We start from the raw sequence: 17,904 nt of genomic DNA on the forward strand, positions 1-17,904 counted from the left end.
ACCCAGTACAGCCCCCACCCACCCCGCAAGCACTTTTTGATGTTGTTGTTTTCAATACAGAAAAGAAACAGCATCAAATTGGTCTACATGTTCAAACAAAAAATGGTGAGTAAAAATCATGCCCACTCTAAACTAATTTTCTAAACATGTTACTATGGGTGGTCATGTATCTCCCTCACACATTACTTCTCGGTGGAGATAAAAATATGTTCAGTCTAACAAGAACACATGACTTCACATCACCATTGGTATTTCTCCAGCTGATATCAATAATATAAGATTCATCAATTCTTCTAGACCAAGTGACAAACATGACCCCTTCCTCCTGACAGTGGTGTCTAGTTCAACAAGGGTGTTCAACTCTTGGATAACACTGTTAATGTCTCTCTCAAACTGCCTTTTCGCATCTGGCAAAGGGAAGGACTGCTTTCTAGTTCTACAATTCAAAGACAGCCTGATTAATGCATGAAAAATACCCTTACACAAAAGCAGAAAAGAAATAAGCTCAGCTGTCACCTCCATCAAAGAGAACAGAGCTGTTTGTGTCCTTATAGCATTCTGTTATAGTTACTATGCCAAGCCCAAATTAGAAATGAGCTGTAACTATTTACCCTTTGTGGAATAGAATAGTAACCTTAAGAACAGTAAAGTAAAATAGAATTTAGAAAAATAAAGTCTAGCCCTAGGACTCCCAATTAAGAACATTCATCGCACCTCTCTTGATCTATCTTCATAACTTATGTGAAGCAATGCAAACAAAGCTGGAAAAAGAGAACTTATTTATATTACACAGTAGTACACAAGATAATATACTTAGGAATACTTTGTGAAAAGGGTCAGCTTGTTGAAATTAATCTGAAAAAAGTATCATAAAATACTTTTTTAAATGGAGTAAAAGAGGACATGAGCCTTCTGGTTCAACCACCAATATATACAATTCTTTCAAATCAATAAAACTCTATACATGGAGGCCAGATACTATTTTTAATACATAGGATTTTTACATTATTTTCTGGAGGGTGAACTGAACCATGCATTCAGGCATACAAGTCAAGTGCCATACAACTAAGGTATATCCCTACACTTGATACATGACTCTTTTTGTTATTTTTCCCTCTTATTTTTCCTCTTACTAAGTTCTGAATGCAGAGTCTTGCACTTATAGACAATACTATTTCACATGATCAATGCATAAGAAAAGCCAGCCCTACTTATTTTAGCAATTATGGTTGTGCCATGGCCAGTCTTAGATTGTGATCTTCCTATGTGTCCCTCCTGCATATCCACAAATGAGTGCCACCATGTCCAGCTTATTTGTTGAGATAAAGACTTGCTAACTTTTTCCCCTGGGCTCAATTCGTACCTCCTGAATAACTGAGTATACAGGTATATAGATCCAAGCCTAGCAACAGGATTGTTGAAAAGCTCTTTTACTTCTGGTCTTAATCAGTAAGAATGGCAATAACGGAAAGTTGCAATAAAAATTATCTTCTGAAAATTAAAAGACAATGCAATAGAAATGATAGACAAATTATAAAAGAATGTATCATTTAAAGGGATTATAGTGAAACGTTCATTTAAATTAGTATTGACACATTCACTTTTTTTTAAAAAAATCTAACATTAAAAATGTTTTTAAATGGAATTTGAGAGACTGGTCAAATTCTAGACTACAGACAACTCCAAATTCTGTATAAGATTCCACTTAAAGTTCCAATCAGACCAACTATTGGAAGAGAGAGAGAAATAGTGTGTGTGATTTCAAAGAAGAAAATAATATCTTCATAAAGTAAGAAAACTCACATACTTTGCTCTCTGCCAACAACAGAGAAAGAAATATACTTTGCTGTGTTATCAAAGTAAAGAGGTTTGCTTTGCTTTAATATTTTTGTTACTCTTCAAAACAGTGAAAGAACCCAGATTATACCATAAGCAATACTAAAGAATAGTACTTTACAGACTTGAAAAACAAAGAATTATCATGTTTTCCTCATCACTATATAATAAAAGTTGATAGGATAAAATTTAAATGTATATATAACATACATATGAAACATATATGCATGTGTTATATGTACATTATATATTAGGTGTGTGCATATGCATAAACATTCATATGCACATATATTTATGGAATCAACATACATAGTACTGGACACAGAAGAGCGTTTGAAAATGTACTGGCATTCAAAGACAGCTGAGGAAATAAGAATCTTTACAAAATCAGTGGAAAGTAGGAGAACAATAGAAATGAAAGTACCTAAAATATGAATAGCTACTAACTGGGGGAAAAAAATCACACTCCATTTTTAAGTGTGTCAAAACCCTTTAGACAAAGGCTATTAGCAAAGTATCTTAGAAAATTATAATATGTGTAACATATAAATATAAATTGATGTAGAAGACATGTAAGTACTTTTCTGCTTTCACAGTAAGAATTGAAAAACACGAACGTAAACTCCAGAAATTACAGATATAATGCTAAGGCGAGAAATGTAATTGGCAACCTGAAGGCAGCAGTGGTTAAACAACTCCTGGACTACAAAGCTCAAAAAAAAATGGGTAAAGGAAAGTAAAGGCAACTGAAAGAGGGAGGCTGAAACTGCAGACTAGGGGATACCTAGCAGCTTCAGTTCAGAAATCTACTAACCACAAAACTATACAGTCATGTCCCTCTGTAAGATTCCATAGTGTTATAGGGTTATAGGAAGAAGCGATAATATAAAAGAGTACCTAGTATCTTCTACCTGTCTAGTAAGTATAAGAATTAGAGCAGAGGCAATAATAAAAGTGGCTGAAACTTGACAGAGCAAACATATGTGGAAATCTGAGGCGAGAGGTGATGACTTGGGTGCCAGGTCACACCAGACATTTTGGAGGAAGTGATAAACATAGAACTTCTAGAGGCAACAACTACAACAAAAATAGATAGACAGGCAGGCAGGCAGGCAGACAGACAGACAGACACTGAGAATGAGCAATGTGTCGGGAACTGCAGAATATGCCAACAAATCAGAGTAAACTCCAAGGTTTCTGGAGCATTTGAGGGTAGTAGAGGCAGGGTACCACAAACCCAAGGGAGTCATCCTTGTTACTAGCAAACCGAGTCACAGCATTCACAGCAAAGGAGTTCAAAGCAAAACCACTATGACTCTTCCCATATGTACCATCCATCAGCTTGTTCAATATAGAACCTAACCACAGACTAACCCTTAGGTATGTAATCAACTGTCTACACACTGTGATGCCCTCATATCATTGACTCCTGCTGACAACTGACCCTGTCTTTCTTCCTTTTACTATTATCAGGAAATCCACTTAGATTATCTCCAAAGTTAGGAATGACCCTAGTAAGCAGACAAGGGGAAAAGCTGACTTAACAGCTGAGGAATCCAACTCATGGCCCCTCCTGTTCCTGAAGAAGGGATCCTCTCCAGATTCCACTTCCAAGTTCCCACATAACTAAAGAATGCCAGCCCACCAGTCCCTCTAAGTCTCAATTACTTGGAAAAAATACAATCTCCTTCAACCACAAAAAGACTCAAGCACTTGCTTTAGCTTTCAGGAGAACACCAAGGGCTTCACTTACTGTTTTGTCCACAGCAGCTTTCTGATGGCCTTACTGATATATTTTCTGAGGAAAAGACACTCCAAAATCCACAGTTATAGTATTAGGCAAATCCACAGCTACAGTACCAGGAAGTTGAAGACCAACCCTGGCTACCTCTCAGGCCTAACATCTAGAACAGCCTTTGGATGTTGGTCCTAAAAACACTACTAGACAAGAAGAGCATTAACATATCAAGACTCTGGAACTGTTCCATACAATATTGCTAGAACGGATATGCAAACATCATCTCAAAAGAAGTGGAAAAACATGGAGAAGGTAAGAAAATTTTTAAAAAGAAGGGACAAGGGTGTAAGTTAAAAAACTGAAAGGCTGAATCAACTTTCATTAACGTTTTCCCCCGCTGAGCTCCAACAATTCTAACAGAACTTTAGGAGAGAAAAACACCTGGAAATGGTGTTTTTTTATTCAGTATCTTATTAGGCTAATCTACTATTAGTTTCTCATTGAAGTATTGTTTGGCAATATTTGGAACACTTATTTGATGGCAATGGGGAGGAATCGTTGGATGTTAGTCACATCACCAAGATGAAGGATAAGGCGGTAAAAGGGCACTAAGCTATGAGTGAAAAACTCAGATTTCTAGTCTAGGTTTCTTTCCTATTTTCATTTGTCCATGCACAGCCATACAGTACTTGTGAGGTTTTAATCTCTTGGTTTCTGAAAGAAAAGTTGATTTAGATGATCATTATTAGCCTTTGATAGTCTATACACTATAGGAAATACACTGTGAATTCATGAGTTACATTTTTTTTTCAATACAACAGTGTAGTATCTCAATCCTCACTACTACCCTGAATATTCCCTCACTGGACACCCATTTCCGAAAGACTAGCACTTACCTTCACTTCCAGGTTGCTTGTATGGGTTGTACTTGGGTTTTGGAGCCACCACTGGTGCAAACTTCTTGGGTGGTTGCTGCATAGACACCGAAATACTAGGAGTCCCAAAAGAATGGGTGGTCTCCATCCGTGCAGGGACATGGCCAAGAGGCTCACCAGTGCTTTTGGGTGGCAGCCAAGATGGATGAGACATTGTTGAAATCTGCAATTAAAAAGAAATAAGCACTGCTTAGATAGAAGTATGAAAATGCAAGTGTTACTTTGTTGTTATTTATCTTGTCCAAAGTTAATCTTTATGCTGTTCTCTGCAAAGAAGACTGAAACAAGAACCAAAAAAAATACAAGAATACAAAAGAAGGAAAAGAACAATGATCAGAAAGAAGCAATAAGTGGAGAAGAGAAGAAATGGAAGAAGAAAACAGCTTTGTATTCTTGAACACCTCACTTCTCACAATTTCCTGTTTTAGTGTCTATCTTTCCCAGAAAAGTAAATATATATAGTTCCCAGTTTGAAGAAATTTCTATGTAGCACAATGAGGTAAATTTTCAATTTTATAGATGGTCTTTATTTATAAAATAGCTACCATACCAATTCCACAGTAATATCTGCATGAAGTGATGCTACCTGAGTGAAGTTTAATATCAAAAAGTGCTACTAAGACAAAGAAAAAGATATGATTAATTCTTCCTACGAAGAGAACAACCAGACTTCACTGATGATAAGCTATTCAGACTTAGGACTTAAGTGTCAAATAGAGTTTAGACATGAAAAATATTAAAGTTGCATAGGCAAAAAAACTACACAGCACTTATTTAGTGTGGTTGGATGTAACACAGAAGAAAGTAGCTGTCAACAAAACTGAAACATATGATGGAACCCAAGTGAGACCACTTCCCGTGAACACTTTGGTCTAAAGTTACTTTGGAGGCATTAATAAAACAGTAAAAGTTCATGTGGATAAAAGTACATAAGGAGACACTTGAAAATGTCCCCTCTGTATGAGCATTTCTCCACTCCAGTGAGGACTGCTTGGGATAAGGCAAGGAGTCCACGAACACTGATTGCTACAATGCCTGATATGCATACTCACATTTAGTGGAAAATGAATAGACTATGCAATGTCTGTAATTCTCAAATCGTCCCTATACGACAAAGAAATTCTCACCAAGAGCTCTCCTGAGCTGATAACACATGCAAAATTTATGAAAAAACGAACCTCAACTACATGGGAGACAAGCAGCTCATCCTGGATGCTTGTTCTGATTAGATCACATACACTGTGTGAAGAAAGAAGCATGAGCTCTCCTCTATCAAAGTCTGCCAATCACTCCTCTAGGCAGCCTGCCTGCTGAGGGTGAGCCTCACGAATTTCTGAGGAGGGCTCTCCAGGCCTGATTGCAAGAGCTCTCCAGCACAGGGAGGCCCGGAAGATGCTTTGCACTCACTCCCAGCCCCAAATCCACCCAGTAATTTATTAATTGAACTGAATTAATTAAGAGGGGTACATGATTACCTCCAGATGTCTGTGAAGACTAAGAACATGGGAAATGCAGGCACAAATGAAGGTCTCAGCACATGGCATAGCAATGGGAGAAGGAGAAGGAAGGTTAAATATAGCACTGCAAGGAACTAACACCAGTCTAAGCCATGGATGAGTGGCATGAGTTTGAGGTTGCTCCTCCAGTCCCTTGAATGACTCCAATCTCTCAATATTCTGAAATAAAGCTCCTTGTCCTTCCTCCTCATTCCCCAGAGCTTTCAGGACAACCGCTGAGATATTAAAGTGCTTGTGTATTGTGCTTTGGAAAGTAGGGGAAAGGAATGTCTCCATTGAACATCACAGGACCGGGCTAAGAAGCTGGCTCAGTGGTGGAGTGCTTGCCTTGCGTGCATGAGGCCCTGGGTTCGATTCCTCAGCACCTAAGAAGAAAAAGCCACAAGTGGTGCTGTGGCTCAAGCAGTAGAGCGCTAGCCTTGAGCTGAAGAGCTGAGGGACAGTGCCCAGGCCCAGAGTTCAGGCCCCACAACTGACCAAAAAAAAAAAAAAAAAAAATAGGAAGAAGAAGAAGACTTTAGAAAATCACATGACCGTCTCTTCAAGAACAATAGAGGCAGTTTCATCAATAAAAGATGATTCTAGAAACCAATGAAGAAGACCCCAATTGGGAATCAGGCCTAATGACATGGACACAGTGATAGCTTCTTTGTCCCTCTGATCACATGGGCTGTTCTTTTCCTTTCCCCACCCTATCCCTGCCACACATATGTATAAACTTTAAAACATTTTGAGTAGCTTGAAAAGGTAACCACTTTTTTCAGACAACTTTAAACCACTAAGGTACACCACAAATCCAATACAGAAAAACAATAAATAAATGTTGCTTTTAGTCAGAATTTTTCAATCTGGTTGCAAATTTAGGCAAGAGTCCTTAAATCTGGAAACATTTGGAGAAAAAAAATTAAGCCAAGCCCCATCTCTCAGGTTTGAGAAATACCAATTTTGTTTTTATTTTTAAATGTGTCTCTGTTTTCTACTAAATGGGGATAAAAGTAACTCTTGCTTTCAGCATGACTAATGTGACTTAGAAATGGGAAATAAATAGGATCAAAAAGGTTTTAAAGTTTTAATGCACTATGCACATTTGTAGTATAAAAATTAATTATAAATTTTAGATGGGTTAATACTATCCTTGTAACTTTTCTGCAAATCAAAATTTATCCAAAGCAGATGCTTTTAAAATGGATTAACATAAAATGCAGTAGTTTCTAAACACAAACATGAACATTTCCAGAGCAATCCTGTTGCTTGCTGACTGTGCCATACTGACCTTTCTAGATATACCATAAATACAAAGCAACGGACAACTTCTGAGTAAGCATAGAAATGAAAATATGCAAACCATTGGTTCCACTGTCAGGTGAGGTACTCCAGCTCCATGAATTACTCTGCTCTTCCTCTGGTTCTAGACAAGTTTCACTCTAGGCTTATAATCATCATGAAATCAAGAAATGAAATGGTGTTAGGTGAAATGAACCCCAAGATACGGATTCAAATGTTTTTTTTCTTTCATGCGATTGTTTCTAACATATTTATAAGATGATTTCTTTGTTGCTTTGTATGTCCCTCCCCCACGATATAACCCCTGCTTTCACTGTATTTGATGTTGGTATAATTTGTGGAGGGGAAGGGGAAAAAAATCGCTTAACTAGGGATACAGGTGGACCCATTGCAACAATGAGATGTACAAGTTGTTATGTCGAAAACGAACTGGTTGGGGGGGAGGGGGGGGTGAAGGGAAGGGATGGGAAGGGAAAACAAAAGAGCAAAAGAGGAGGCAACAATGCTTGATAGATAAGAAATGTACCCATTACCTTGCCCATGTAATTGTAACCCCTCTATATGGTATTTTCACAATTAAAAAAAAAAAGAAATGAAATGGAAGAATCCCAAAGAGGCTCTGAAAATATGTAGAACTCTATCAAAGAAAAGCCAACATGAAATATGGCCCTCCAGTAAGCAAGATGCTTATTGCTGACGGGAATGAGGAAGCTATGCCATCCCAGCCACTGTTCTTTCAGAAACTGTGTCAGATATGAAGGAATAGAAGGTTCACTTAGCTTCTCCATTACTCCTGTTACCACCCCCATCTATGGGGTGAGAATAGAAATGCCAAAGATTGTTTACTGAGGACATACTGGATGATTTTTCCAATGGCCACTTAGTGCTTCCATGTCCACATTCCTATATGAAGTAGCATTGCTATTAACCACAACTATCAAATCTGAAAATAAGTTTCAGCCAGGTGCTAGTAGCTCATACCCATAATCCGAGCTACTGAGGAGGCTGAGAACCTAGTATCACAGTTTGAAGCCAGACTGAACAAACAAGTCCACAAGATTCTTATCTCTGAGTAACCAACAAAAAGCCAGAAGTGGAGTTGGGGTGGCTGGTAAAGTACCAACCTGAGTAAAAAAGCTAAGGCATAGCATCTAAGACCTGAACTTAAGGCCCATTCCAGGGAGCATGTAAATTTGGAGCTGGGGTATTACTCAGTGGTAGATCACATGTGCAAGACCTTGAGTTTGTTCCTCAGAGCTGCTCCCATTAAAAAAAAAAAAAGTAAGACTTTAAGAGGCTGGATAAATTACTTGATAAACAACTATAAATAACTGCAAAGCTAAGACAATCTTTGTCATGGATTTTTTTACCTGAAATTTATAGTTTTTAAAAATAGTAGTTTTAATTTTTTAATAATCTCTATTCTTTTCTCTTGAATCCAAAGTAGCTATAATGTAGTCTGTGTTCTGTTCCAGCAAATCTAACAAAAATAAGCCTGAAGACAGACGTCAACAGACCAAGGTATATCATAATGTAAATGACTAAAATAATAACATAATGTAAATGACTAAAAAAGTTCATATAATGACCAAGACCTTACACAGATAAGTGAAAAGACTTGGGCCACAGTCATGTGACAGCTAATACTAGCAAAGATACTAAGCCTCTTTAAAAGTCATTCACAAAAATAGAATATATGGTGTTTGGTCATATTATCTTACTTCTCTTCAAATCAATACACCATTCAATAAATATCTATATAGGTAACCAAATTTTTAAAACAACTAGCAGTGTTGTCAATATGTATCACAAAGTGCCACAAGCTTAAAATAGTGATTTTCAAAACTACGTACAAAAAATATGGAATCTTTGAGTTTACATCTATCTTTATTATTACAGTGTTGAGGATTGAATTGAGGGTCTTTGCATGCTAGACAAGCACTCCACAGTTAATTTATGTGTCTTAGTCTATTATGTATACATTCTGATTCAAGAGTTGAAAGTGATTTGCGTAAGGCATTTAGAGTTAATTTCTATTGCATTGGTCCCTCGATCTCTCTTGACAAGTAACTCAAGGCCTGGCTTTCTATAAGTGTTTTCTGAATAAATGAACAATATTAAACTAAGGAATGGAAATTACCATTCTTTTAGTGGTAGAAGAAATGGCAGACAGACACTGGGACTTAAGTAGCTGAAGGCAACATTTTCTTCATTTAATCAAATGACACATTCCCCAAACTTGCAAGATTTTTCTTGAACTCTTCTCTGTATTTGAAAATGAACCGATTGTTGGAATTTAAAAAAAGTGTTTTCTAATCATTTATAAGAATGGCACGCTATGCTTTCCTGTTTTCCTATTCTACCTACCTATATTCCGTTAGAAGAGATGCTCTGATCACAATTCAAACCCTGTTATCAGGCTTAGCTCACCTATGAGCCATTGTCTATATATACCTCTGCTATCTTTAAGATACAGTAACCTCCTCTGAAAATGTGGCTACTCACAGATGAGTACTGGTTACAAATCTCTTCACAAGCTTGTAAGGAGGTTATGAAAGATCCTGACTGTCAAAGTAGCCAACACCAATCTTCTCTAAATAATCTCTAATTCTCTCAGCTCAATAGTGAGGGCATGTGATTCTTTCTTTTTTGCTTCTTTGTCACCCATTTCTCTGACTCTTCAACCCTCCCCACTGTGGGAGGGAGTCTTGGATTGATCTCAGAGATTACCAAGGTATCAATCAAGATTTATTATGCACAAGTAAATAAGCACTTTTAGACAAACCTTTTCCAACTGGAGTAGGTAAGTCCCTACCAGTGTAATTACAAAGCAGATATGCTGTGACATGTGATAAAGCGTGGGAAGACGGCACTGAAGAATAAGGCAGGCTGAAAATTACACATGATTGTTAGTTGAACAACAAAATGCAATCATCCTTCCTCTGAAGCACTGGGTCAGATAGAGCCGGAAGGGCAGAGCAGGATCTACCACAGGCTGAAAATGTCAATGTATTCGCTCAACTTCTTTTTACAGACAGCTTTGGTCCAACACTGGCTAAATGCCCCACTCTCTGCATGGACAGCTGGCATTGCTCAGAAGGGGTAATGAGAGAGCAGGTCTAGAGAAATGCCAAGCCTTTATATAGGTTCTCTGAGAGACACTTAGAAATATTGGAAGCAGGACTAGACTGAGATGCAGAAGACTTGGGTATAATTTCTGTCTCACTAACTAACTGGCTCGATGAGTTTAGTTCCTGTCTCTGTGAACCTAGGTGCCTTTCTCTATCTGTAAAATAAAGGTTAGATACTCATTACCATCCCAACCATTTCTCAAGTGCCATAATTCCCCCACAATTCTAAAAGACATATTAGGTTTTGTATGGAACTAAGTTATAGCTCAAAGGACTTCATAGGGTGTAAGAGGTTAGAGAGTAAAAGAAGGTAGAGCAGGAAGCAGCTTTAAACAGAGTTGAGACTAACAAATATCATTGGAAACATCGTGCTTTCTGCTCTGGCAATACCATGGGTATGAAGAAAAACCAACTGCATTTGAAGGTCCCCAATGAACCAAGAAGCAGGATAGAAAAGTGTCAGGTCCAGATTAATAAATATCACCTGTGATAAAGAAGTAAGACAGAACAGACATTCTTCCACCCTGTCCTTTCAGTTCAGATTCACAATGTCACCTGAAAAGAAACCATCAATCTGATGGAAAAACAAGACCTGGAAGGCCATGACTCTTGTGAGAAGGCTAAGGAGAGAGCTGAGCAGATACTAACTGGTTTTTTATTTGCCACAATTTTGATCTGTCAAGGAAAAGAAATCAGACAATCTTGAAAGAACAGGTTATTCAAGAATCCAGGGGTTAGTCAAGGCACTGGTGGCCCATATCTGTAATACTATCTACTCAGGAGGCTAAGATCGCCATTAGAAGACAGACAGGGCAGGAACGTCCACAAGACTCTTATCTCAAATTAGCCATTAAAAACCCAGAAGTACACTAGGGGATGAAACTAGCCTCAAGCAAAACTAGAAAACTAGCCTCAAGCAAAAATAAAGCTCAGGGACAGCACCCAGGTTCTGAGTTCAAGCCCCAGAATTGGCACCAATAAAAGAAACAAAAAGAAAAACATCAAGAGGTTATGAATCCAAGCTTAGAAAAACATTAAGAAGTAATGTATTTCTTCACACTTCAGTTCTATATTTAAAAAGTTTCAGAGAAACTAGAGTATCTTAAGTAATAGTACCTCCTCTAAAAGGTATTTGCAGTGGGGATGTTTCATTAAGGAAGTTCATAATACTGTTGATTGGTAACTAGAAGGAATGGATGAACGGCATTAGAATGGACACAGGACTAAAGAAACTCTCTTTCCACCAGGCGACAGTGGATCACTGCTGAAATACTCAGGAGGCTGCAATCTGAGGATTCTGGTAGGAAAGTCGTGAGACTTTCTCCAATTAACCACTAAAGAGCCAGAAGTGGAGGACCAGCCATAAGTCAAAGAGCCAAGCAAGAGCCCAAGTTCTGAGTTCAAGGGTCAGTACTAGTGCACAGGTGGTGAACGTGTGGACACACGCAAACACTCACCTAAACACACACACACACACACACACACACACACACACACACACACACACACACACACACACACACACCTCTCTTCCAAAGGATTAGTGCCCATGCCATTGAAATTAGCACATAAGATCTATGATTTAAATGTTAAACAATATTAATGCTTTTACTTAGGTAATTAAAATGTTTCTAGATCTCAGTGTCTCCATCCCTAAAATAATAAGCAATTAGCAGGATAATCTCCAAATTTGTCTCTGACAAAATTTTGTGTGTTATCCAATTTTGTGTCCTCAAAAAAAGCCATTGCAAAACATATTCCGAGGAATATTCCAAGTCCCTGTTTCTGGCAAAAGAATTTTCTGTGTACAAGGCAAAGGATGGGGGCAAACAGTAGATTGAGATCCTTTGAGGCTCAGTAAACGACTTCTGAAACGAGAAATCTGGATTTATAAAGAAGGGATTCTGGGTGCCTAACTTATAAAAGTTTGGCCCCTCCAAGAAGATAAAGAGATAATGAGAAAAGCCAATACTATTTTCTTTAATGAAGCCTAGCAATCTGCATAGTGATTATCTGAAATCTTCTCTTTCTAAACTTACAAGTACATCAGTAGGTCTGCACGTTAATTGTGGCTCACTTGTCTGTATTCCCCTGGCGACTTGTTGAAACTTGTATGAAAACACGTACACACTGTGTTTTACTTATCTGTTCACCAGTCTGCCATGCCATCAGACAAGCCGTGGAATTTTACCAGCACTTAAGGGCTATTTTAATTACTTTAAAATTTTTAATAATCTTGTTTGTATTCTTCATTGAAAGTTCATTTTGACATGCCAATAAAAATAAAGAAGATAATAAAATTTTAAAAATCTATTTTTACGAATAACATGAAAAGGTAGAACTTAATTTTTCCTCATTGAGTAAAAGCCCTGTTATGGAGGAACCAGAGCTATATTTACCACTGACAATACCGTATGTATCTTTGTGAAACAAGGGTTGTTCTGTCCACTAAGACTAATCATAGGTACAAGATATTAGTGTTAACTTCTGTATGTAAACCTGGTGAATGCCACAATGCTCACAAAATTATCACCTATCAACTCTTCTCATTGTATCCTATATCACAAGCATTCTGGGTAAAGCAGCTTAAACTTCTGCATTTAATAGGACATGTAATTTAATTAACATTATTCAGCTCAGACATTATTATTAGAAGTTAAATATTTGTATTTTAATCTGTATCTCTAATTGCTTTTCAGCTGCTTACAAAATAAAATCCAAGCTCAAAGTGATGCTACATGCCTATAATCCTAGAAGCTCAGGAGACTGAGGCAGAAGGATTGTAAATTCAAGGCTAGCGTGAGCTACATAGTAAGGTCCAGGCCAGCCTTCACCACATAGCAAAACCTTATCTCAAGTAACTGAGAGGAAAATAGACGAGGAAATCAAAATATAAGCATATCCTAAATAAAAAATGTTAATGTCCAAGTAATGGAAAAGCAAAACAGGGTACAGGAAGTATAAAATTTTAACTTTCAAGGGCCATGAGATAGTTTAGAAAACAGAATCATGCATGATATGGATTGAAATATGTTTTTGTTCAATATCAATCCAAGAGTCTAATTACTTCTCAGTATTTGAAATGGCAGGGAAACAAATAAAACCCTCATTACAATGTGTCATGAATTCAAATTATGTAAGAATCTCTAGTTTTGCAATTTCACATTTAATAGCCAAACAATTGGAACCAGTTTCAACTGATGACCTTTTTCTTGAATCATGCTGGAAGTTATTTCAAGATTTTGAAACAGAGATAAAATCTGGCAAAGCACTGTCCAAGGCAGCTGAGTCAAAAATGAACCAAGATGTTTCAGATCACTTTCAGGATCACATTAGTAGATGATATTTCCTTTTAAATTTCTCTCAGTGGGAAAATTAATGTTCTGGCTTCTGCATTTTTATCAAGTATTGGCCAAAAAATGTAATAAGTAATAAAAAGAGTGTATGCAATTGGCTAAAGTTCTGGGTAAAGACACACACACAGTTTCATTCATTCATTCATTTATTCAATTCATTGATTAAAAAGAAAATCTATGAATCCATACATCTGAAATTTTAAAATGATCTGAGTTCACTTGTATATGTCCCATAATTAGTATGTTCCATTGGAGAAAAGTGATACCTACAAAGTTCTAGGTAACAGAAACGTATAGTCACAAAATTTCTAATATATGGTATCCCTGCAGATATCCAAGTTTATTTCCTGGTTAGATTATATCTTTCCATGTTCCAAAGTTAATTGGTCCAGTATTTTCCTTTTTACTTTTCTACCTAGTTTTACAGCCTTAGAACAAAAATACCATTTTTAATTCCAGCCAATAATCTTCAAAGTTTTCTTTGCAGAAACGAGGGAAAGTGAGAGGAAGAGGGATAAAGTAAAACTACTACTGGAAGTATTGGGGAGACAGGAGAGAAGGAAGGGGAGGGAAAGAGAGTAGAAGAGATGGGGAGAGGGAAAGGGAGAAAGGGAGAGTAAGAGGGGGAAGAGAGGGAAGAGACAAACTGATATAAGTTAGAGAGGCATTTAATTTTTCTTCCTTGGCAGAATACACTTCAATTAGAGGAGAGCATAAAAGTCATCACCCTATGTTCCATGGTATGCTATGCAGATTGAAAACTCACTGCCCAAAGAACAACAAAAAATATCTTTCTTAGTGTTAGTTTCTTATTGTCTACTATAAGGTGTAACCTAATACAAGAGATTATTATATAAAAAGAGAAAGCAAAGGTAAAGATTTGGAAGTACAAGAAGTAAGGTCTGGGTTTCAGTCATTTTACTTCAAATACTTCACAGTTCCATTCAACTAGAGAGAACATACATTTCATATGTATATATCTTCTGTTTCGGTGTAATTATTAACAATGGCCTTTTTCAAAAGTATCTCGGGGCTAGGAAGGTGGCTCAGTGGTGGAGTGCTTGCCTTGCATGCATGAGGCCCTGGGTTCGATTCCTCAGCACCACATAAGCAAAAAGAAAAAAGCCGGAAGTGGCGCTGTGGTTCAAGTGGTAGAGCTCTAGCCTTGAGCTGAAGAGCTGAGGGACAGCGCCCAGGCCCAGCGTTCAGGCTCCAGGACTGACCAAAAAAAAAAAAAAAAGTATCTCAGCTTTCAATTATTTACCTACTGATGGCACTGAGAGTGTGTAAATTTGGTCACTCTCTTAAAAAAAAAAAATCCTGAACCTGAAGGAGGCCAGATGACTACATCCTCGCATTCTGTGAATAGGTAACTATAGCTCCTAAGAAGGCAGAGCAATTATCAGAAAAAGAAGAGAAAACTTTAGGAACTTCCTGCTCTAAAGGCACATGTCCCTGAGTGAGAAAAAATTGGATAATAAGAATCCAGTGAAGTAAACAGGAATGAGATATGAGATATGGCAGAAATCTAGCAGAAGCTGTTATTTGCTAATCTGCTCACTCAGTCTTTCTCTTCTAAAGCAGAAAGTGTTATCTTTTCTAAGAAACTTAGGTGTTACAGTTCAATTAGATCTTTACTACTTGCCCTCCCCTATCCACTACCTCTATCAGCATCACCCATGATTTCATCTTAACTACTTGGTTAAAAGTAGAAAGACAATATGTTTGCCTGATTCTTAATTTAGAAGAGAATAAAAATGTTTAAAACATGCCCAGATTTATCAACTATAGTACAAGGGTAGAGGTAGAAGAAATTGCTAAAAATGATTTGACATTGCTAAATAAGGATTACAGTAGACTTTAGGAAGAAAAAAGAATTCAATATAAACCCACAGGTCATATCTCTACTTAATATTTAAATAAACGATTTTACATTGATCTCCATTTTAAATTCTACATGTGTGTTTAAGGCTGGGGAGGGGTATATAAGGAGGGAGAGGACAAAATTGAGAACTCTTCTCAAACTTGGTAAGCATCATTATATTATAATATTACTTCCTCTAGTACTTTCCAAGATGTTTGAAACCAAAACAGCTTAAACTATTCTCCCAGTTCAGAGTCTTCTTTCCTTATGGCATTTTTCTGGTAAATAGGAATTCCCCATTGGGATTCTCGAAAGTAAAACTGACATTCTAACTGTTACATAATTAATTACTCTGATAAGTAGAGAGCTAATAGAACATAACTGTTACTCCACCATCAGTTGAGCATCTATTATAGACTCAGCCATATGGAGGACAGCCCCCAAATGTAAAAATAAGAGCGTTAGAGATGCGACTGGACACCCAACCATGTCACACTGCACAGAATGGCTGCCTTTAAGAAGCCTTGATTGACTGACTAAAAATAAGAAGAGAGAAGAGAAGAGAAAGAGAGGGAAAGCGAGAGGGAGAGGGAAAGGGAGAGGAGCAGTTTTGCTGCATGTCCGTTGATTACACCTATGATCCTAGCTCTTAGGAGGCTGAGATCTGAGGATTTTAGTTAAAAGCTAACTCCAGGCTGGAAAGTTCGTAAGACTTACCTCCAATTAACCACTAAAAAGCCTAAAGAGAAGCTGTGGCTGAGAGTGCTATCCTTGAACATCAAGGCTCAGGGACGGTGCTCAGGCCCTGAGTTCAAACCCCAGAATCAGAAACACACACACACACACACACACACACACACACACACACACACACACAGCCAAAATACATCTACTGCCTTCAGTTGTTGTTGCTGTTTGGGGGAGGTTGTTTTGTTTTGTTTTTTGTCAGTTGTGGAACTCTGGACCTGGGTACTGTCCCTGAGCTCTTAGGCTCAAGGCCAACTCTCTACCACTTGAGCCACAGCGCCACTTCCTGCCTTGAGTTCTTGAGGCCATGTTGCTGCTGCCCTCGTCCATTTCTTACTAGAAGATTGGGGATCTCCTATATTCATATTTTATATCAGTATTCAGCATGGTGAGTATCAACAGGTAAAGTGACTGAAAAATGTCTAGACTCCATGTCTCAAGAGTCCAGGTACTCCTTCCTATTCATGGCTTCCTAATTGCTGGTTCACAAATACAGCACTATATGTTTGAACTGAAGAGAGTGATGTCATTGTCATTGTGTCTTTCCTCTTTCTTGATTATGGAATATGGAGAAATGCTGTGTATTTCTGGCACAGATAATCAGTTTAAAAGCTGCTCTACATAGTCCTTCAATGATATAAAGCTACTAATTCCTTCTACAAAATACCTTCCACTTAAAATATCTAAGTGAACTTACCTACATTAAATTCTGAAAAAAGAAAACCTTCAGTATCCTCACAATTGAGTTTTCCAATAGGCAACAATGGTATTTAGCAATAAGACTGTACAAATACATTCTGAGTACCAATATAGAGCATTGAAACCTTCAGTAGGGAGAAGAGCCAGGCAGAGAACAGAATAAGAATGCTTTTCAGAGTCGTCCTGATGGTGTGGAAAGGCAGATACAAACTGGAGACCACCCCGGTGAGGTGGAAGGAGACAATGGGAACTGTACAGACTTAATCTCAGCAATCTGCACTTGGCTATCTCACTAACTGGCCACGTTCTAACTAACAAAGGGCATATGGATGAAAGTCCCTTTATCTCTAAGATTCCACAACTTTTGTACTCAGGAGGGAATTTACTTGGATTCAAGTCCTAACAAAACATCCTAAACTTTCAGTTCCCTACCTCTGAAGGTTAGAACACAAAGGTCACACAACACATTGACATGATGTAGCTCAAAAAGAAATATGAATCAGTGTGACTTGTGATATCCTGAAGCTAGGTCTCAGGAAGAAAACCCCAAAATCCTGACTACGACTACAAGGGTTGTATAAAATACCAGAGGACAGCGCTGGGATATGGGCTAAATTGTACAGTCCTTGTTAGGACTGTACAAGTCTATAGCAAGTCTATAGGTCCTTAAATTCAATCCCCAATACCACAAAATAAAAACACGAGAATAATTTTCTGCAGGGTCTTCAACTTCCTTGACAATAGCTGCTTCAATGTTTGAAGAGAAGAAAAAACATTTGTACATATGGGCTTCTTTG

At 37.7% G+C, this 17,904-nt stretch overlaps 1 protein-coding gene across 4 annotated transcripts in view; it reads right to left on the reverse strand.

Moving 5' to 3' along the window:
- The window catches only part of LOC122097571 (LIM domain containing preferred translocation partner in lipoma), a 674,686-nt gene that overhangs the window by 435,270 nt on the left and 221,512 nt on the right, over positions 1-17,904 (reverse strand). For all 4 annotated transcript variants that reach the window (XM_042668165.1, XM_042668157.1, XM_042668182.1 and 1 more), the window contains one exon: positions 4,471-4,672. In XM_042668165.1, coding sequence (XP_042524099.1) covers positions 4,471-4,663 — 193 coding nt within the window. In that variant the 5' untranslated portion in view covers positions 4,664-4,672. The remainder of the gene's footprint in view (positions 1-4,470; positions 4,673-17,904) is intronic.

Source organism: Dipodomys spectabilis, unplaced genomic scaffold (genome assembly GCF_019054845.1).
Source record: "Dipodomys spectabilis isolate Male_0828 unplaced genomic scaffold, ASM1905484v1 ptg000017l, whole genome shotgun sequence".
In the NCBI taxonomy this organism is placed as follows: domain Eukaryota; kingdom Metazoa; phylum Chordata; class Mammalia; order Rodentia; family Heteromyidae; genus Dipodomys; species Dipodomys spectabilis.